Here is a 22,420-nt window from a genome sequence, read left to right as displayed (position 1 = left end):
CCTGCCCCCCAAAACCTCACTACCAAGGAAATGTAATAAACGTATAGAAAGAGAACCTACCCAGTTGACGCTGACACAAAACCCCACATTTACACAATACAAAATAATATAAGCCTCTCCCCACCCTCCTTTTCCCCAATCTTATACTGTACTCAACACAAAAGCCTCACAAAAAAGGTCGCTGATTTGTAAGAAAGGCTGTACAACCTGAAAAAAGACAAGGCATGTACCTTTGTAAACCAAGAAAATATATATATTAATCCACACACAACCACCCTGTGAGGTAGGTTAGGCAGAGAGATGAATTTCATTGCTTATGTGGGGATTTGAACCTGGCTCTTCCCAAACCTAGTCAGACACTCTGAGGTAGATTATAATAAGGGGGGGGAGGAACCTTACAGGCCACACAGGAGCGGAACCACCCCCCCCCGAAACCGGAAACCAGCCCAGTGGTTGCGTCTAGGAAGTTACGTCTCTATGCACCCGCCTCTGCGTTCCAGCCCACAGGGTCTGAGAAGCCGCGCAAGCGCTACGCGGCTCGCCTGTTGTTTCTTTGTTAAAAAGGGGGCGGGGCCAGCAGAGCGCTGCCGCGCTTAAGAGACATGTTACCCCGCCGCTTCGTTTCCTTCTTCAGCACCGGTGGCTGCGGTCTCCGCAGGGTCCAAAAGCCCGTCCGACGCGGTTGGCCAGAGGGAGAGAGGCTCCTGACAGGAGAGCGCGGGGGGCAGCCGCCGGGGCGTTTCCTGAGCGGCTCTGCGGGCCCTGTGTCTTCATCCCCCGGCAGCGCCGACGAGGAGCCCCGCGGCTTTCCCGAAGCGCTCCTGGGCTTGTGTCGGAGGAGGCGCTTCCTGCGAGGAGCCGAAGGTCCCCAGAAGCTCACCTGGGACTCTCACCTGAGCGGGGAGCACCCGGGATTGGGGCCTCTGGGCGTCGAGCTGAGGAAGAACCTCGCCGCCCGGTGGTGGGAGTCCGTGGTCACGTCCAGGGAGCAGGTGCTGGGGGTGGATGGCCCGCTCTGCCGCTCTCCCCTCGCGGGCCAAGGGCAGGCCGCGGAGGCTCTCCTTGCGCTGCGCCCCAGAGGCGTTCGGGAAATGTTGGAGAATGACCAGCTAAGCAAAGAGCAGGTGCTGGGCTCTCTGAGGAAGATGCTGGAGGCGTCTGGGGTGCTGCGGGACAGCCTCCTTCACGGTATGGCTCTGTCTCTCTTTCCAGAATGCCATTGTTGTTGTTGTTTAGTCGTGTCCGACTCTTCGTGACCCCATGGACCAGAGCATGCCAGGCACTCCTGTCTTCCACTGCCTCCCGCAGTTTGGTCAAACTCATGCTGGTAGCTTCAAGAACACTGTCCAACCATCTCATCCTCTGCCGTCCCCTTCTCCTTGTGCCCTCCATCTTTCCCAACATCAGGGTCTTTTCCAGGGAGTCTTCTCTTCTCATGAGGTGGCCAAAGTATTGGAGCCTCAGCTTCAGGACCTGTCCTTCCAGTGAGCACTCAGGGCTGATTTCCTTCAGAATGGAGAGGTTTGATCTTCTTGCAGTCCATGGGACTCTCAAGAGTCTCCTCCAGCACCATAATTCAAAAGCATCAATTCTTCGGTGATCAGCCTTCTTTATGGTCCAGCTCTCACTTCCATACATCACTACTGGGAAAACCATAGCTTTTACTATACGGACCTTTGTTGGCAAGGTGATCTCTCTACATACCCAAGTTTTATCACGGATGGAGGGGTTGTATTAGGATGGCAGCCCCTTAACACAGGTCCTCTTATAGTAGGTTTGCAGACCGGAGAATGAAAGGTTTGGTGAAAAGGCAGCTGTTCGAAATGGTGAAAAGCATCTTGAAAAGATTCCTTTCTTCTCTCATCTGTAGGAACGAAAATAAGGACCCACAAGGGGAAGGGGGGAAGTCCAGGGGAATCTACGGAATTCTTTTTATTTTGGTTGTTTGACAATTGTTTGTAAATTTTAAAATTTGAAAAACTAAATAGTTTTTTTTTAATAAATAAGAAGATTCCTTTCTAGCTGCAAGGGGGGAGGGGAATATGAAGCAAACCTGCAGCTCAGTTTAAAAGATGTTAAAAAGGCTGGAGTGAATAAAAAAGTATTTTTTAACTTTCTTTGCACTCCTATAAAAAGTTCGTCCTGCATCTTTGACCGCAGTAATTCCTCCTCTTTTCTTTTTTAAAGATGGAAAGGTGAGGTTGAGCAGCATCAGCTCAGCCAAAAATAAAGATGTCATTTTAACAGATGGCAAAGGTCTATTTGGCAAAGTGTTTTGTGACTATTCCGAAATGAAGGTGTTTATGTTGGCAGATTTGCTGTGTAGTAGTGCCATCCTCCAAAATTAACAAACCAGGTGCTGTCTTCGATATACAGCCTGGCTGAAAGGAATGCCTACTAGGTCGTCTTCAAACCCTTCTTCAACAAACCTGGTATTAAAATAGTATAAGGACAAGCAGATGAAGGTTATTTTATTGACCGTTTGTACTGTTTCGTAACTTGCAGCAACAAACACTGATAACTAATGAGATACCAATAGAAAACTTTGGTGAATAAAAAAAGATTTCACCTATTTATTATGCAGACGCCTTGTTTCAGAGTCAGCATCTTGAAGTGTTATATGAAACACTTGTGTTGTATTTCATTATAGAAAATGCAGGCATTTAGACAGCTGGTTGATTTATGAATTCAGCATTGGCTGCTTCTGAAGTTGCAATGCCCAAAGACTTGCTCACGTTTGGGTATTAGGTTAACAGTGGAGCGTTCTGGGGAGTTGGCTGTGTTGAATTAGTTTCGATGAATTCTGCCAAACTTGCAGCTGTAACTCCAAAGGTGTGTGACAGCAGATATATATTTTTGTCAAAAGTGCCTTTCCACCACTCCACACAATTTGAAGTTTAGTGCTGTGGTTGATGGGATATGCAACTCCCCAAGTACTGCTAAGGTTCTGCTACCCCTCTGGAAAATATAGCTAAGGTTTTTGTATCTCTGAATGTGTGCATGCTGGAATGTGTCTATTCTATCACACGTTTATATTATGATATTGGAACTTTCAGTTGAAAGATGGTACATTTTTTAACACTTCTCTGAAAATACAGGCACAAAACATATTAAAAACATAGCACCCAACTCAGAAGTAACCCAGTGTACAGTTGTATATAACAAAGTAATTGTAAGTTTGTGTGAAAAGGTAGTATATAGCTGTGACACTACTTGGTGTAGTTGCTAAATTTTGCCCTAGGCTGTCTATGTTCCAGATTCTTTTCCGTTATAAAACAGATTAACATATAGGAACTGTTAACACTTCCTATGAATGCTGAAGCCTTTTCATTATTTATTTATTGATAGGTGCCTTACAGCAATACATTGAGTGCCTGGAACTGGTCAACAAGAGATTGCCTTTTGGGGTTGCTCAGATAGGAGTATGTTTCCATCCATTAAGAAATAATGAAAACGAGAATTACATGAGGTACTGTAATTTACGTTCCTAAATAGGCTTTGGTAGAATATTTGGCCACAGGTGCTTATCTCTGCATGTCTGTTCTATTTCTGGAAGAAAAATAATCTCTTCCATTTATTTGTGTTTTAAAGTGTTAATTTGATGGCCTCCTGCTGTTGTTTAAAGAACAGGTGAAAGCACGATGACTTCCCTAGTGTGGTACAGCTCTGCTAGAACTGCTGGACAGTGGCTGGACTACTGGTTACGTCAGCGTCTCCAGTGGTGGAGAAAGGTATTCAGTATAGTACTTGCATTATAAGCTTTTAAGGTACAAAGAGAGTGAATTGTCTGCCACTGTTTTTATCTGCCCTAAGGAGGTTGCTGAAGGTTAAAAGGCTGTAGGTCATTGCCCTCAATATTAGAATAATGATGAACAAACCCACTTTTAGCACTCAAACAATCATTTGCTTAATTTAAAATATATGAATCCAACAAGATCCTCAGTTAGACTTGCAAGTAGTTCTGCCTCCTGCAGTCATTAAAAATTAGATCCAACTATATGCAAGCATGTGACTTACTAAAAATTCTTCTGGACTGGCAACTAACGTAGAATTATTTGCAAGCTTTCCAAACAAAAAGTATAGTCCAGCAAAAGGAAAGTAAGGCGTTGCTGCTGCAATCCTAGATGGCGTTTTATACTTCAGCTCGCTACATTGTCTTTCACAGTCTGTGTATGGTTCCTTCCCACTAATGTTAGGATAGTATTCTTGTCACCTCTGATCTCCATCTGACATGAGAAGTTGTGAAGCGTTGGCATTAGTCTCCTGTGCTTTGAATTATCAGCCAAGTTCTCACCCTCACACATGCCATCCCCCCATGAAATTACAGCTGAAATTTCCCCATGTTTGTTTTACTCCACACCCTGTCTCCACTGATATACACTCCATCTATTCCTTGCATTGGAGTAGGTTGTGGAACTTTTGATTGCACTGTGCCAAAGAAGCAGTTTTTGCCAGGATTTAGGTAGGGAAGGAAAGGGCTAATTTTCTCCCTTGCTCCCTGCTACAGTTCTAATAATTCCCCCAGGGCAGGGGTTATCAGCCTGTTTAGGACTTGAGAGCACTTTTGCAAAGTGGAGAAATTGTGGTGGGCAACACCTATCCTATTGGCTATAATGGATTGCTTATTTCGTGCATAATTGCATCAAAGATAGGGACGCTGTATTGCCCAGGAAGGAAAGGTGTGGGTGCACTCGTGGGGGTCACATCGGTGACCCCAGCATAGTGGCTACTGGTTGTTGTGCATTAAATGTGTGTCTCGTTTGTCCTTGAGCCACAGCCGATATACAGACATGCCACTTTCTGTCAGAGTGAAAAGACAGCTAACTAGAGAATAAGGTTAAACATTAATGCATATGCTTCTGTTTAGACCAGGAAAAAACACAGTGTAGTTGGCATAAATGTCATCTGTACATTCATAGATCCTTCTGTTACTTTTCTGTAGTTTGCAATAAGCCCATCCAGCTTCACCAGTAGTGATCATCATGATGAAGAAGGAAGAAGAAGAAGCAATCTCTATTATAACTTTCCTTGGGGGAAGGAAGTCATAGAAACTCTGAGCAACCTAGGGGATAACGAACTGCTACAAATGTATACAGGAAAAGAATCCAGTTTGCATGTAAGTTTTATTAAATTTATTTTATTTTAAGAGCATTTCTAGGCAGCTTTTCAGTCCCAAACAAGAGCTCCCAAAGTGGTTTACAGCATGCATTGCTTAACTAATATACATTCAAGTGAAGCAGATGGGATAAAAACTTTGCCCGGGGACAGTTTCAAGACTAAATGAGCAACAAGACTCAAAGTAGAAGCAATCCCACAATCATAGTGCCTTTGAAGTCACTAAGTGCAGAATTATCATGAAGATGGCAAGCAGGAGAGCAGCAGGTGCTGAGTGACGTGTTTCTTTCATTGGAAATGAACAAATTAAATATGTAGACACTTTTTCTCTGCTCATCACACATTCCAGCTCTTTTAGAAACACTTTTTAACCTATCTCCCCTTCTCTCCCACCATCACTGTGAACTCTTTTTTTTATTGAGTCAGCATGTCAAATGAATGGAAGTTAATCTGCTTCTTTACATCTTTCTTATTGTAGAATGTATTCCTGGGTTTTAAAGATTGCCAAATGCACATTTTTGTTTTTTCTCCTTCAGGGTCGAGATGGGAGGAAGAATGTTGTTCCTCATATCCTGTCTGTGAGTGGCAATCTGGACTATGGAGTGTTAGCATATCTCTGTGATGGTATGCAGTTGGCTGAAAATGCTTCAACAAGGAAGAAAGCTCTGCAGAGAAAGGTGATCTTCCTCTTAATGCGTATGCAGGCCAGCTAGGAGGTTGAAAAATTAATATACACTGAGGCAGCGTATAACTAAAACACTTGGGTCACTCCTACACAGATGAAAACTAATGGGCGTTATTCTTGTGTTGGATTGTGACCTAGCATATTGCATTATGTGATTAGGGTATTGAATTTTCTATAAAAGGTGATATTGCCCATATTCACTCACCATTATAAAGCATATTCCAGTGCCAAGTGAATGAACAGCAGCAAGCACCAGGCTCAAATGCTACTGAGTTCAGAAAGTTTGTTTTTGCCTTAATCAAAGGCAAAGTGCAGCTTGGGACGTGGGTGGCACTGTGGGTTAAACCACAGAGCCTAGGACTTGCTGATCAGAAGGTCAGTGGTTCGAATCCCCGCGAGGGGGTGAGCTCCCGTTGCTCGGTCCTGCTCCTGCCAACCTAGCAGTTTGAAAGCATGTCAAAGTGCAAGTAGATATATAGGTACTGCTCCGGCGGGAAGGTAAACGGCGTTTCCGTGCACTACTCTGGTTCACCAGAAGCAGCTTAGTCATGCTGGCCACATGACCCGGAAGCTGTACGCCGGCTCCCTCGGCCAATAAAGCGAGATGAGCATCGCAACCCCAGAGTCGGCCACGACTGGACCTAATGGTCAGGGGTCCCTTTACCTTTAAGTGCAGCTTGATCTGTTATATGCAGCCAGAACTGTAGTTGAACTCAACTAAGGTTAGTTTAAGCAAGCCTACTTCAATTGTTAGAAGTTGTAACCAGCCATCGCTAAAGTTAACCAGTTTATCAGTTCAGACAACACAACAAACTGGTCAAGCAAAAGGTGCCAAGCTCCTCATTCTTGCCATACAGGAAGGGCAGGGGAAGCATGCAGTCCTGAGAATGTAAACATTCCCATTCTCTTTCTTAGGCTTAATTGGCAACATTAATTCCCTGGCTTGGGCTCCATTTCCCACGAGTTCAAAAATAAAAATGAACATTACATACTGCCAGTGATTTGTATTGTCCTGGGAATGTTTCATGGTTGTGTATCTCTTTTACTGTTTTGTATTTCAGGTACTTAAACTTCACCCATGTTTGACGCCAATAAAAGTAGCTTTGGATGTGGGAAGAGGCCCTACAATAGAGCTGAGGCAGGTAAGCTATGAAAGTAGGTATGCTTATTTCATTCTAATGCAGGAATTTTAATGTAGATAAGCACAGCTTCAGTTCATGTGGCTCAAATGCTGCATCCAATCTTTTTGTCCTAGCTGCTGTGAAAGGCAGTGGCCTGGTTTGGCCACCAATGGATTACTTAAGTAGGATTGCACAAATGTGCAGGTCACTTGCTTAGGCATGTATAAATCTTGTCCCTAGTTATTACTTTCTTGCAGGAGTTGTACTGGGGATAAACTTCGCACAGCTGATGATCCGGGGGATTAGCATTAATTGCTTAGAAAGCAAAGTAACTGTATACAAAATCAAGAGGAAAAATATTTTCATTGGTTCCTAAGTTAATTTCTATTGCCAAAAACAAGGAAATGTCAAATATATTTGAGGTAAATGAACCAAGGTTAAATTGTTGGCATTAGGTGATTTCTTTTTTAGCTCTTTCTCCTCCAGAATGTATCTTGAATGTTTTTACATCATTAATGATGTCAATTAATTTATTATAATTAAAAAGCTACGTTTGTTTTCCAGTTTAACATTCCAATCACTGACAGTGTTTCTTTCTTGTAGGTGTGCAAGGGATTGTTCAATGAACTGTTAGAAAATGGGATTTCTGTTTGGCCTGGATATCTCGAAACCGTGCAGTCGTCACTGGAGCAGCTTTTTGCAAAGTAAGAAACATGGGTTCGTAGAGCTGTAGAGCTGGAAGAGACCACAAGGATCATCCATTCCAACCCCCTGCAATGCAGTAATATTTTGCCCAATGGTGGGGGTAAAGCTGTGATATAAAATCCAGGCACTGGTCCAGAGACCACATAACCTCTCCTGATTCAGATGTTATGGAGAAATAGTGCTGATCGCTCCCTTCCCGAAAACTTCTAATGACCACTCCCAGCAGCTTCTTATAGCTATTACGTAGCATTAGCGATAAGAGATTACTCTGCAGCACCCCATAGTGTAACCACTAGGCAGCCAAAAAGCACTCTTCCAATGCTGCTCTCTGGACTCTGCCCAGAGGTAGGATCAGAACAACAGTAACACAGCACCCCCAGTTCCCATTCCCCAGAGCCAGTAGGATACCATGGCCAATGGTATCAAAAGCTGAAGACAGATTAAAGAGCAGGAGCAAGATCCCGCTCCCAATGTCCCACTCTCTGCAGAGATTAGGGTTGCCATATGTCCGGAATTTCCCGAACGTAGTCGGTATTCTGCCCTTGTAAACAGTGTCTGGGCAGAAATCACCGAAAGTGTAGATTTTGACGAATTTCATTAAAATTAGCTCCAAAACTCATTTTTAGCCAAAGAAGCTCAACAACCTTTGTCTCCAGATTTTCACTTTTTGAAATATGGCAACCCTAGTGGAGGTCCTCCAACAGAGTGACCAAGGTTGACTCACCTCCATGTTTTAATAATCTTTTATTACAGTATAGTCAGTACACTGTCTTGCTTGCCTTTAAAAAAAATACCTGAACTGCTTTTGAGAAATTCTATTTTTTATTATCTTAGCATTGCAAATACTTTTGCAGTGGATCGTCACACTTCCGCAGCCCTTCTCCCACCAACATGCTATAGCCCTAAACTGTTTTGTGGCTCCTACACTGGCTCACAAATTGGTATAGACTTCTATTGCTGTTCTCAGGTTGGGAAAGCAAGATACGGGAATACCAAGGCTGTTCATGCTCTCTGTTGTATACTTAAAAGTTCAGGGATAGCATGGTGGTGGCCTGTGGGAGATGAACAGGATAGTAAATGGTGTCTGGGAAAGAAGGAGTCCTGTGCAGTTTGCCCAGAGACAGTGGGCAAACTGCATCTCTACATTACCTTCATCTGCTCCAGTATTGAGTGACTCAATTGGCGTGAAATTGATCTTGGGTTAACAATGGCAACATTGAATCCTGAAAATCTTTCAACAGGTCAATTAGTAAACAAACCCTTTTCCCCCCAAGGAGAACTGAATGCCTTATAGCAATATTTCTGTAAGTTATTTTTAAAAACCACAAACTCCTGGAAAGTGCTGGTTTTTAATGTACAGAATGCCTAGCGGATTCTTTCAGTGTGCCTCCCCTAATATAAATTTGTCATACTGCTACTGAATACAAGAGCACCAGTTCCACAGGCTTGTTTTTTTTGTTTGCAGGTATGATGAAATGAGTATCCTCTTCACAATCCTTGTCAGTGATACCACACTAGAGAATGGTGTGGTCCAGCTAAGGAACAGAGACACCACAATGAAAGAAATGATGCATATATCCCGATTAAAGGACTTCTTAACCAAGTACATTTCAGCAGCTAAAAACATCTGAGCTTACAATAAAGACCAATTCTTCCTTCCTGAATGAATGGATCTTTTCCCTGGTTGTAGCTAACAAAAGCCAGGAAAATTGACTTTTTTCTGATACATTGTTCTGTTCGCTAGGGGGCTCTCTTGCATCATGCGATAAGATGAGGCAAAACCATGCAACTGGAAAGCCACAGCTTTCAGTTCATAGTAACATTACAAAACATCTAAGAAGCAGAGGGCAAGCAAAGATATAATGATCCTTTGATAACTAGCAGTTTGGAGCCTTCCAGACCCCAGGAGATCTTAATTTTATCACAACATAGCAACATCTTCATCTGAAAGGAATTAGTGCATTGTTGATCAATAAATTTGTCTTTTTATATAGTAGAAATAGGCATGGATGACTTGTGTGCAGTGGAGCAGCTGTCATCTGAACATGGACCCATCCTAACCTTGTTAGCCAAATTAATTCTGCTTCCATTTCCAACATAAGCATATATAAATGGCATTCCCATAAACTGGAATAAATATTAGCTTAAGTGTCCCAGGTTCATATGCAAAATCATTCTCCATTGTAATTGAATGGGGGGGGGGGAGAGAGACTTGGAACCAATGAAGTGAGGTGGTGGTTTTCCACTTCCTTGATTGCTGATATGTCAGTTTGAATAAATGCTGAACATCAGGTTGGAGACACGTAGCAGGGGCAAGCAGGTAATATTGAACTTGTCAAAAGGTAAAGGAAAGGTTCTAGATCTGCTGTGTCATCTTGGCTGTAGTATCTTGAGACAACTGGTATCAAACTAGAGTCCTGTAAAGACAAACAAACGGACATGGGCTTTGTTGAAGAATATTCTAAAGCTACTGGGAAACAGTCAGGTTTAGAGGAACAATTGGCAGCTTCCTACTGGTTGGGTAATCTAATCAATATATGAAAAACAGTTCTTAAGAGATTAGGTGGAGTGGTGGGGAGTAAGGCAGTGACTGCAAAAAAAAATAATGGGTGCGATATATATTATATGAAAGGATTATTGAAAAAAAAGAAGGTTTCGCTGCTGTTTCTACACTCTGAGTAGTATGCCTTTTGGTTTGTGGTTCCTTCCTACACCCCATATTTTCCCCCCAAGGCGTTGCAAATCACTAGAAACTACTGGTATTTTTGGATATAATACTCGAGCTTCAGTTTTATAAGCTTCCTCCTCCCTTTATGTGTTCTGAATCCCTCTCTTTTGCATCCAAATTATGGTTTGTGCATGTCCTCCAAACCACATTTATAAATCATAGCTTGGTTCTGGTGGTCTGTAATATAGAATGAAGTAGTAGAGTGTTGGGGACAACAACGATGACAAAATGAGACCAAGTCTTGCTTTTGTCTGAACCAAACTTTGGACATTACATTTTGTCTGAACCAAACTTTGGACATTACATTGCTGAATTGGCTATCTAGCATTTAAGAGAAAAAGAGGGTACTATCTTTAACACATGACAAATAGTAAGTAAATTAAAGATTTGTGCCTACCCACTACAGGCAGAAACATGATCAAAATGGACATAATTGGAGAATCTGAAAAAAACTCAGTTGCTTGTGAATAGCGAGGAAGGAACTGTACCTTTTTATCTTCGGATGACAACTTCTGCATAGTCTACAGTACTATCCCCACCAAGGATCACTAGAATAAATAAGAAATGAACTTAACTTTTTAAAAAAAGGCTGCGTACACACTATATATTTGAAGCACAATATTTACATCAAGTAATTCTGGGAACTGTAGTTTACCTCTCCCAGTGTTTCAATTCCCAGCAACCCTTAACAAATTGCAGTGCCCAGAACTGTTTGAGGGAGCAAGTGCTTTGAATATGCTTTAAAGGCATAATGTGTATATAACCTTAGTCATATCAGTTTCCATGTTGGTATATCCTGCCATTCCATAACTATTACAGGTAGCATCACATTCATGTAATTCAGGGAAGCAGCATAGTTCCAGGTTTCAGTGGGTGACCTTCCATGTCTTCCCATCTAAACTTGAAAAATGTAGGGTGCAATCCAATAGTACTTGCCATGTGCATTCTCTGCTAATTTTGGTGTCAGTTGTGGATAGCAACTTGTACCTTCAAGTGTTTGCATTTTTAAAAGACATTTTTGCTATTATATGAGCTGAAAGATATTTGTAATATGTGTCTAAAATACATTTTTTATGTGAATTTTCTCCTACCTATTTGCGGGGACAATGCCTATTTATAAATCCTCCATTTCTTCTATGTAAAATGTTTCTTTTTTAGTAGGGCCAGAATTCCTTAAGAATTCGTTGTAAACACAGCACAGCATCTTGTGAGATACCAGTTTGCAGCAGTCATTATAATAAGGCTGCAATCCTTCACAAGATAACAGCTGTGTTACTACAACAACAACAACAACAACAACAACAACAACAACAACTTTTATTTACGTATATCCCGCCCTCTCAGGGTGGCTAACATCAAATATCTAATACATTAAAACATAAGATCAAACCATCAGTTGAAATGCAGCTTAAAATCAGAATAAAATCAGATGGCAATCCATGAATTATAACTATAACTACTTTACTATAAAGTAAAGCTCTCCACAAACAAACATGAAATGCAAGAATATGAATGTTCCTCAATGTCACTGTAGACCAGCCTGTTTGTAACAAGCAGAGAACTCACCATAGCAAAGGATGCATTGGGTACAAATCTGGAGTTCTGTACTATGTTAATTAAAAAATATCTCAGTTCAATTCTTTCTCTCCTAGGAAGTAAATTCCATTGAGCTAAATAGGATATTCACAGCATAAGACTGCAGCCTTAGACTGCTTATTTAGGACAGGGATGGGGAACCTGTGGCCCTCCAGATGTTGAACTACAAATCTCATTAGCCACAGCCAGCATTGCTAGCGATCAGGGGGGGTGGTAGTTAGTCCAGCAACATCTAGAGGGCATAGGTTCTCTATTACTGCTTCGAGGTAAGGTATTTTGGGGTAATTCCAAAAAATCATATATATATTGCTGTGCTCACTAACATGGTTGTAAGCAGTAATGAATCATAAAACTGGTTTCAAAACTGAAATGAAGCTAAATAAATATTTTCAGTACCACTAATATTGCATGGTGGGGGCTATTTCTGTTTCAATATATCATCATTTCTTAAAGGTTGCAAACAAAACTAAATGTTTTGTCCTTTTAATTTTTTTGTTTTTGAAATGAAAGTTCGTGGGGTTTTGAAAATTTTCTCATATTGATTGAGTTTGGACATTATTTTTAATCATAATGCGCATGAGCTGCATGCTGGTAGTTCTTTTTCACTTCTTTCTTTGTTTAGTATTAACTCACTAGTGCACATAATCTAATATAGTTTGCTTTTAGTAGGATTGTCCAACTCAGGAGGGCAAACCTGTATTCAACCTAGCATTGCTTTATTTAGGGAATTCAAGATAGACTTTACCATTTCTGTTGTCTTCCTTCTTCGTTTTAAGTTTCACATTGCAATACTCATTTTCTTCACATACTGAATAGAATGCAAGAAAGAATAAGTGAAAAGATGAGTTAACTGGCATTTCTGGTCTGCAAAAACAGTTCAATTTTTTATATGTTCTGCCTCAAATCAGAAATTATGTTCTTCATCCTTAAATCCATGGTCTTGAAAGGTCAGGAATGTGATGTCCGAAATGGGACTATTTAACAAAACTGAAATTAAATCTCTGTTAAGATACAGGGAAATACTAAATATAATTCTCAATTGTATGGTTCCCAGGATGAGGTTTTAATGATTGATAGGAATGAAACTGGGCATATTTTGTACTTCTGGAAGTGCTAAAATTGCTTTTCTATTTATCCCTTTTCAGGAAAGAGTTATTAAAGTTTGGGTTTGTTGGTTCTTTGCATTTACTCCTTCACATGAAAGAGTTCCTTATTCTTAGCTCTTTTCAGGAATATGTTCCATGTATATGAGAAAAGGTACCTGTAGTTGCCATGAATGTCCCTCATATTGGGGACCGCCTCTCCTGGTATGCCCCACGGAGGACCTTAAGGTCCATAAATAGCAACAGCCTAGAGGTCCCGGGCCCTAAGGAAGTTAGATTATCCTCAACCAGAGCCAGGGCCTTCTCAACACTGGCTCTGGCTCGGTGGAACGCTCTGTCTCATGAGATCAGGGCCCTGCAGGATCTGATTTCTTTCCACAGAGCCTGTAAGACAGAGTTGTTCCACCTGGCCTTTGGCTTAGAATCAGTTTGATTCCCTCCCCCACCTTTCTTTTTCCTTTCTCCTCCTGTGAAGAGGCTGCATCCTAATGTTTTAATGTTGTATTTTAATCTTGTTTTTTAAATTGTATTTTAATCAACATGTTTTTATTATTGGTTGTTAGCCGCCCTGAGCCTGGTCTTGGCTGGGGAGGGCGGGGTATAAATAACTATTATTATTATTATTATTATTATTATTATTATTATTAAATATCTACCTTGAGGCTTTGGAACACAGGGAGGTACAAGTCTACATAAATCTTCAGTCTCTCCTGTTCTTGAGCCTTATGATTTCAGCATTAGGCCTACTCCAACTCTTTTCAGTCCTGTTTTCTATTCTCTCTTCTCAGCCAGCTTTCAAAGCTCTTTGCACAAGCTCCTGATAGTCAACTGGCTATACAGTTTGGCCCATTGGCACATGTCATTCTACACACTGCAGGGTCTCAAGGCAGTATATCATGTGCTGCTTCCGTATGAGCTATAATGTCCTTTATAACATGTGCCTAAAATATTTGTCGTGTGTGTTTCCACCCCCCTACCCCCTGTGGTGATGTTACAACAAAGGATTTGTAAAATATTCATTCCCCTTGCCATATAGAGCCAGAATTCCTAGAACCAAATCTTGTTTCTTTCAATGGAATATTTTGTCTTGCTTTCCAGAGTGGCTGGGTCAACCCAGTCAGATGTGTGGGGTATAAATAGTAAAATTATCATTACGGAATGGGATGTCCCTATTTTCACCGGGAAAATGTTAGGAGGGTATGGAATTGCTCGGTCTTTACCAGTATCATAAACATCACCGTTGTCACTGCTTGGGCGACGGGCTGAAAAGACAACAGCTGGTTTGCTGCCTCTACTCTGTTTTCCTGTGAAATAAAAGCAAAATACAGTGATAGGGTTAAAATGTGTTTCTGATAAGCAAGGCCTTGCTTTCCCCTGTGAAGTGCATCCTCTTCTCTTGGCTCTAGGTCACGGGTGACGAATTTGGGTCAAATTTAATCCAGTTGGGGGAGCCCAGAGAGACATGGAGAAAATAATGTGCATGGGCTGAAACGGACTGAGCAATTGAAGGATGAAGTGGGAGAAAGCCCTCTGAAGGTTCCATGTTCTTGCCAAGGTTGTCGCTCCCCTAGTACAAGGAGGAGAAAGATGGGTGGTGGAAAGGGAGCTGCAGAGAGAGGGAACGTGGGTGGCAGTAAGAGATACAGTGGTACCTCAGGTTACATACGCTTCAGGTTACACACTCCGCTAACCCAGAAATAGTGCTTCAGGTTAAGAACTTGGCTTCAGGATGAGAACAGAAATTGTGCTGCGGCGGCGCAGCAGCAGCGGGAGGCCCCATTAGCTAAAGTGGTGCTTCAGGTTAAGAACAGTTTCAGGTTAAGTACAGATCTCCAGAACGAATTAAGTACTTATCCCGAGGTACCACTGTAATAGTAAGCCTGATCTCCACAGGCCCTGCCCACTGCCAGCATGCCACCCTGACAGGTTTCCCTCAAGGGATGAGGCCTACAACAAAAGGTTCCTTGCACTTGCATTAAATACCGGAATCATTTCAATTTAGCAATCAAACAAATGTGTTTGTCTTGCATACATGGGTGAGGGACCTCAGGCCTTGGGTGTCAATGCAGCCCTTGACACTTATCTTTACAAGTCTCAAGGCTTTCTCCAGGACATACCCATAGGAACATAGGAAACTGCCTCATCCCGAGTCAGGCCATTGGCCCAACTAACGCCATGTTGTCTACTCTTGACTGATGGCGAGTAGTCTCCAATGACATTCTAGTCAGAGAAGACCAACTGAAATGAATGAGCCGAAGTTAGTCCTGTCTATAATTTCAGCGGGTCTGTTCTAAGTAAGGAACAGGGGTAAAATCCCGGGCCTAGACGGAAAAACCAAGCAATGCTTTACAAGATGAATTTTGGCATCTTGGCGGACCAGAGAGGTAGCTACCAGGTTGCTAAACCCCGGGTTTTCTATAGGCCTTTATGAAAAGGATTAAGGCGCCCGGAGACCAGAATGACTAGGCCCCAGTTCACATTGCCACAGTGGCAAAAAGAAGCTTATTGCATGAGAATGCATGTCGCCGCCTCTTGTTTGGCCTAGAACACGTTTCAAGGCGAAGTTAACAACATGGAGTGCAGATGCGATCTGGGGCGAAAGAAAAGTGAGGAAAGGTCAGGGAAGTTAATTCAACCTAGGCTTGGTTTCAATATCGCCGTGTGGTCCAGAGTGACATTGTGAAAGCTGTCTGTCCGATGCTCAAGCACTTTTATCAGGAGGAAAAGCTGATAAGGATTCTGCCGAAGCACAAAGATGTCGCCACACCAGCGCTACTCAAGGTAAGGAAAGATTGCTCTCTCATTGCTTCGTTGTGAATTAGTTCGCCAGTACAGTCAGCACACCAGAATAAATCTGCATGGGTTTTTTTACTTTTCATCTTTGTGAGTGTAAAACCAAATGCGAAGCACTTGTTCCCTCAAACCTCAAGTTAATATTTGTGTGTACCATGTGCTAGGGTACATGACTCGCAGAAGGTTTAGGAACGCCATGAATTTTCTAGACAGAAATATGTTTGTCTTGCCAGGGAAGGGTTCAGCCTAGCCTCCCTTGGAAGGGAGTTGATTTGATTTGATGTGATTGAATTTATACCCGGAGGTCTCAGGGCGGTTCACAGAACAAAACCAGAATATAAAACCACAAAAAATATAATCAAAATAAAAACAACAACCCAATAACATCCCCTCCCCCAATACCTCAGCAGCACGCTGAGAAAGCCCTCTCTTGTATCCTCGCCAACATGTCTCGGAGGGTGATGGGTCCAAGAGAAAGGCCTCTTACCTAGATCTCAAACCCTAGGCACATTTGTATGGGAGTATATGGTCTCTCAGAACATCGAGATCCAAGCCGTTATTTAAGTTGTTAGAAGATACGCTAAATAAAAAATGAATATATATCATATATCATGCTATGCTTTGCAAAAACACTTTCTACCTAGACAGGTGAAACTAACACCCTTGACTAACACCAGCCTTTAAATGCATTTGACGCTGCAACTTTAAAAAAAAATCATGTGCTTGTTATAAGTTTAGCTTGTGTGGAGTGCTGAGTGTTACTAGGAAGCAATGCCTTTTTGGGCAAAGTGCAGCAACTTTTTGATTTATTTATTTTTGTTGTTGTTGTAGCCCCCATTGACGGGGAATTCTGAAAGAGTGTGTTGGAAATCTTCTACATCCTCTGATACACATGTTGGGTTGCCATGCACCTGGAATTTCCTGGACATAGATGGGACTTGGCCGTCTCTGGACAGAAATCGCTTTAGAGTCCGGTAAAATCCAGATGTATGGCAACCCACATTGGAAGTGTAAAGGTAAAGGTTAAGGTACCCCTGCCCGTACGGGCCAGTCTTGACAGACTCTAGGGTTGTGCACTCATCTCACTCTATAGGCCGGGAGCCAGCGCTGTCCGCAGACACTTCCAGATCACGTGGCCAGCGTGACAAGCTGCATCTGGTGAGCCAGCGCAGCACACGGAAACACCGTTTACCTTCCCGCTAGTAAGCGGTCCCTATAGGTTGGTAGGCGCTGGGACCGAGCAACGGGAGCGCACCCCGCCGCGGGGATTCGAACCGCCGACCTGACGATCGGCAAGTCCTAGGTGCTGAGGTTTTACCCACAGTGCCACCCGCGTCCCTCATTGGAAGTGTAGGTTTTGGCAAATTTCCTTTAAAAAATAAAGTTCAACAACTTTGGGCAAAACTAAATAAAAGTCTCAGCAACATTTGTGTCTGGATTTTCGCTTTTTGAAATATGGCAACCCTATATTGGAGGGCATGGGTGGATTCTGTATGCTTAATTGCAACTCCTTTAGATAAGATTGTCATTGCTATGGAGTCTTTGAATAAGCTAAATTTGTCTCTACAGACATCTTTTGTGCTGTGGGGTGTTTTGGAATATATCACATCATTCAAGTGCCTAATCATGGCACCAATCTGGTAAAAGTTGCTGGTTTCAGTTGACTACAGACATAAACTGCTATAAGCTTTGAGATACTGCCGCTGATGTCAATAACATTAAAAGCTAGTTAGCTGAATTAACCTTAATTCAAGAAAACGAAAATGCCCACTCCGTGGCATTGCTATTGCCAATATCATGAATATCAAGCCAGAATTTACAGAGAGGTGCTTAAGAAGAGGAAATAATTTCATGATGAAATGACAGAAACGGTGGCAGAAATCCAAAGGATCTATTCAAGACAGATGTTTTTATGTAATTGTTGATAATCTAATTTCCAGTCTTAAAAATCATTATGAAGTTGTGGGGCTTTTAGACGAGAAACTTTGGGTTTCTGTGGGCATACACCAAAATGACTAAAAACCAGGTGGAGTAAATGTGCAAGTCCTTCACCAAAGAGCACCAAATCACAACAGATTTGTTTAAAGAAGTGAAGTATCTGAAAGCAATTCATTTGTTTCCCTTTGGAAAAACCGTTTGGAACCATTTAACCCAGGGGTCAGCAACCTTTTCCAGCCATGGGCCAGTCCACCGTCCCTCAGACCATGTGGTGGGCTGGACTATATTTTGAAAAAAAATATGAACAAATTCCTATGCCCCACAAATAACCCAGACATGCATTTTAAATAAAAGGACACATTCTACTCATGTAAAAACACACTGATTCCCAGACCGTCTGCAGGCCAGATTGAGAAGGCAGTTGAGCCGTATCTAGCCCACGGGCCTTAGGTTGCCTACCCCTGAATTAACCTCTCAAATAAGATTAACGAATTTAACATTTCAAGCTTATTTGTGCAGTTCATATCTTTTGCACTCTTGCAGTGACGGTAGCTAAAGCAAAGAGGTCACTGGGCACTTTGGCATGTGTTCAAAAATGGGTCAAGAGCACATCACAATTTTTGGAACCTTGGTCACTGAATCAAAACAGGAAAGAAAACTAAACTTTAATTATAACATTTAAACATTTCCTAATAGAAAAACCTGCACAGGACTGTTAAATGTGTTGTAGGCAGATAGACTGATGGTCAGTAGTGTGATATCAGAAATTAAAGTCTAAAAAACAACAAAAAAGGATCCTCATATAGGTAAAGCAGAGTCATACTTACTTGCTTTACACCAAGGAAGAATCAGCAGTGCAATTGCTGCACTTACTGCTAGCAGCAACAGCAGCAGAAGCAAGGGAGGCACAATGTATGCTACCAAGTTTTTATTCTTTTTCTCTTCTGCCACTGGGAGAAATATAATCATATGGATGTTAGGTAAACATGGATGAGGTTCCTGTCCAAATGGGATGCATTTTTAAGTAAAATGAAACAACAACAGCAACTAAATAGATTCTAGATTGTTTAAAATTTGTGCAAGAGGGGGCATTCGGGCAACTTTCCATCTACAGTCCCCACACCATTACAGATAGTTCTCCAATTCCTAGGAACAGATTTGTGAGGAGGCTGCAAGGGGGAAGAAACTTCCATTTCCTCATAAGCAGAACTCTGTGCCGTTCACAGAAAGGAAGTTAGCCTAAGCCAATGCTTTTTAACCATGGGTGCAGCCTTAAGCCTGTCAGTAGGGACGACTGTTCTCATACAAGCCATATTCCATTCAAAGCTCTGCTGGGCAATCCCTGGTTTTTGCTGGTGTTTAGTCCCAGGTTGTTGTTTTTGTGTGTGTGTCCCATTCTTATGTCTTTAAGTGCATTTCCCTTTTAACCTTTAGTTTGCTCGTTAGCCATGGATGTTCGTATGGCAAATGTAGACTCTGGCCCTGCGTGCAGAGGTCTTTCTTTTTGAATTTGGGCGCACTGGCTTTTCAAGTGCAAATGTCACTTGTCATAACAGGCGCTTGGGTTCTTACAAGCTGTAAGTTCTCAGCACGGCAGGCTCATAATTGATGAGAACACAATGAGGATTCCCAACTGACACTTTTCAAGATCACACCTTAAAACCAGAACTCTCTAGATATTAGAAAATACACATACCTCTTAATGTAATGTTGAGTCCACGGCTGTATTGGGTTTCATTAAATCTTTGAGCTTTACATTTATATTCACCCAGATCACTGGTCGACATGACTGTGAGGTTAAACACAGCCCTTTCTTCTGTCCTGTTCGTTGTTACATAGCCTACAGCCTTGGTCTGGTTTCTGAAAAGTGTGTAGCTAATTGGCAGCCAATCAGTCTTTGAGTAGTAGCACACCAGGATCACATTCCCGCCTATGATGGTTTCGTTTGGATGGCTGCAAATGCTGAAAACAGCTTTGGACCCTGGGCAAGTAGCGAAATTGTCAGGCACATCTGTAATGAGAAGTCAAGAAGCAAACAACTCCTTAGAATATGCTGTGTGCTGAATTGGAAAATGCATTCGGGCACTGTTGCTCTGCTGCCCAGCAGCTGGTTTTTACATTGTGGCATTGAGTGCCTGCGGAACACGGTAGTTCCATATAGACATCCTGATCAATATCACTAGACCATGAATTGATAAGATAACCTCTGGAAGATATCTAAGTGTCTTCTGGCAGTGAATTCCATTAATTCCAAATGGCAGTGGGGGGATTTGGAGCAGGGGAAATGATATTCTCAAACGTATTCTGTCCTAGTGCTTCTCTACTCCAATCCTGACCCTACCCAGCCTTCCTCCATCCCTTCCATAAGGGCAAAGACACTGCAGAGGGGGAGAATCAGCTTTCAGGAGTGAGTTGGAGTGGACATTGTAAACCCGGGGGGGGGGGGAGAGAAGAGAGGTAGAACACCCTGTGTATTTGATCTACTTCATGGGTAGGCAAACTAAGGCCCGGGGACCAGATCTGGCCCAATCACCTTCTAAATCCAGCCCGTGGACAGTCTGGGAATCAGCATGTTTTTACATGAGTGGAATGTGTCCTTTTATTTAAAATGCATCTCTGGGTTATTTGTGGGGCCTGCCTGGTGTTTTTACATGAGTAGAATGTGTGCTTTTATTTAAGATGCATGTCTGGGTTATTTGTGGGACATAGGAATTCGTCCCCCCCAAATATTGCTGACCCCTGCCCTACTTCAAACCCCCCCTCACAAATCAACATTTCCCAAAGTAAAACAATCCCTGCTGTGTCAGAACTTTAATGTACATCTTTGTGTGTAGCACATAACCAACCCCGAGGTCTTTACCAGTTATCAAAAGCTTGGGCAGAATAGTATTGGCAGTAGGAATTGTAGCAATTCACTTATATTCTGCTCTTGTACAGACACACTCAAGAGAGTGGTTTACAGCAAAAAAGAGAGAAATACATAACCATAAAATACATTGAAACCTATACTACAAATTAACAGCAGCAATGTCACAATATATAGCTGTAAAACCCAGCACATAGAGAAAATCCCTACTTGACAAGTTATTTTTCCGTAAGCCTTAATCAAAACTTTAGATCAGATTTGAACAGATGATTCTATATTTTCTGCTCAGATTGGTGTTCGATACAAAGAGGTTTCCAGGAAAGAGAAAGGTGAAGAAAGACCTCAGGACCTTATGAGGCTGGACTTCTCCACCCCTCACCCCAAGTGATATACCATTAAGTCTCTTGTGGGATGGACTTCAGGTGAGAGAGAGAGGGAGGGAGGCAGTCCGCCTTATTTTCCTCCACCAGAACAAATGTTTCTCAACCTTTTTAAACCCACATCCACTTTTAGCTAACATAAATATCCCACAGCCCTTCAAACCTAGCTCTCCTAATTCTTTTTTTTAAATTTCCAAGTGGATTGAAATTTTGTGACTTTTAATTTTGTACTTACAGTGTTTTTGGAAACACCCCTCCCCCCCAATAGCTTCATATACTCTTTTGGGGGTGTCCTCTAGTTGAGAAACACTGACCTTCACTATCTTTTCCCCCACCACAGGGCTATTCTACTACCAGCTTCCCTCTGGGAAGGATCCTGATGACCTTTTCTATTTTGATATTGTTTGTTGTGGGTTTTTAAAACAATTTAAATGAGATACAAGTAACTGAAATAAAGTAGAATTATTGCACTAAGTAAAAATTATTGCAATGCGCCAAGGCTAAGATAATTTACTGATCTTACATACATATAGTTGAACATACCATCTATTCTAGTATAGCATTTTGAATCTCACTACTGTAAGTTGAAGGAGAAACTTACCTTTTTTATCAACATTCTTACCACTCCCATGATCCAGGTTGGGTAGACCTGAATGAGCTGAAAGAAGAAAAAAGAACATTGAGTGAGGTTAATCAAATGGGCAGCATTGTAGAAATAGGCACCACTAATAACAGGAGTATTTCATACCACATACTAAAGGGAGACACACAAACACTAAGCACTTCAGCATTTTTAACAAGAATGGAGAAGCGGTTTCGTTTTCATCCTCAAAGCAGTGGTTCTGCTAAAAAAGTATTGTCTGAATAACGTTGAGCAATAAATATGAGGAAGCTGATTTAGGGGAAATAGATTTCTGTTTGCTGAAAGAAAGAAAAAAAAGTCTTGACATTTATCTTGTATTCAGATTCAAGCTTGATTGTTCTGATGATCAAACATACATACTACCTAGTATTCGGAAAGTGAGTTGTGAGGAATCTCAGACTGTTATGTACTGTATAAATGATCTGAGAAAGATCAGCCTCCAATGCAAACTGCATTGCTTCACCCACACAGCCCTTTGCAGCTTGAGTTGCTGGCTCAGACAGCTATTTTGCATGTATGTGGAAGGGGGAAGCTGAACTGTAGTGCAGCTGGAAGAAAAGGAGAACAGAAGAGAAAGCGTAGGAAATGACGTTTTGCTTAGAAAATGACTTTCAAGTCAGCACAGGCACTTGGGTGTTGTACAGGCATCCCTGTTGTGCAGGCATCAGCAAACTCCGCCCCTCCAGTTGTTTGGGACTACAATTCCCACCATCCCTGACCATTGGTCCTGTTAGCTAGGGATGATGG

General features: G+C 42.0%; 2 protein-coding genes across 3 annotated transcripts; one reads left to right on the top strand and one right to left on the bottom strand.

The window, feature by feature from the left end:
• The first annotated feature begins 499 nt into the window (after positions 1–499).
• POLG2 (DNA polymerase gamma 2, accessory subunit) lies at positions 500–9,290 on the top strand. The gene is made up of 8 exons (XM_080994715.1): positions 500–1,188; positions 3,349–3,469; positions 3,626–3,731; positions 4,943–5,116; positions 5,652–5,792; positions 6,862–6,942; positions 7,525–7,625; positions 9,092–9,290. The coding sequence occupies exons 1-8, from the start codon at positions 603–605 to the stop codon at positions 9,255–9,257; spliced, it is 1,476 nt and encodes a 491-aa protein (XP_080850841.1). The 5' UTR covers positions 500–602; the 3' UTR covers positions 9,258–9,290.
• On the bottom strand, positions 8,430–21,884 carry MILR1 (mast cell immunoglobulin like receptor 1). 2 transcript variants are annotated; one of them, XM_080995064.1, is made up of 8 exons: positions 21,779–21,881; positions 21,632–21,688; positions 19,481–19,795; positions 18,612–18,734; positions 14,274–14,357; positions 12,696–12,758; positions 10,843–10,902; positions 8,430–10,043 (listed from the first exon to the last, which is right to left on the bottom strand). In XM_080995064.1, exons 1-7 carry the CDS (start codon positions 21,819–21,821, stop codon positions 10,847–10,849), a joined length of 741 nt encoding a protein of 246 aa, XP_080851190.1. In that variant the 5' UTR covers positions 21,822–21,881; the 3' UTR covers positions 8,430–10,043; positions 10,843–10,846. The 2 variants fall into 2 exon arrangements, with proteins under 2 accessions (XP_080851190.1, XP_080851191.1); XM_080995065.1 differs by lacking the exon at positions 18,612–18,734 and having other exon boundaries at positions 21,779–21,884.
• Positions 21,885–22,420: the final 536 nt, after the last annotated feature.

This window comes from Podarcis pityusensis (genome assembly GCF_964106645.2).
Source record: "Podarcis pityusensis genome assembly, chromosome: 2".
Lineage (NCBI taxonomy): Eukaryota > Metazoa > Chordata > Lepidosauria > Squamata > Lacertidae > Podarcis > Podarcis pityusensis.
The sequence above is the reverse complement of the archived record's forward strand: the minus strand, read 5'-3'. Positions and strand labels throughout refer to the sequence as shown.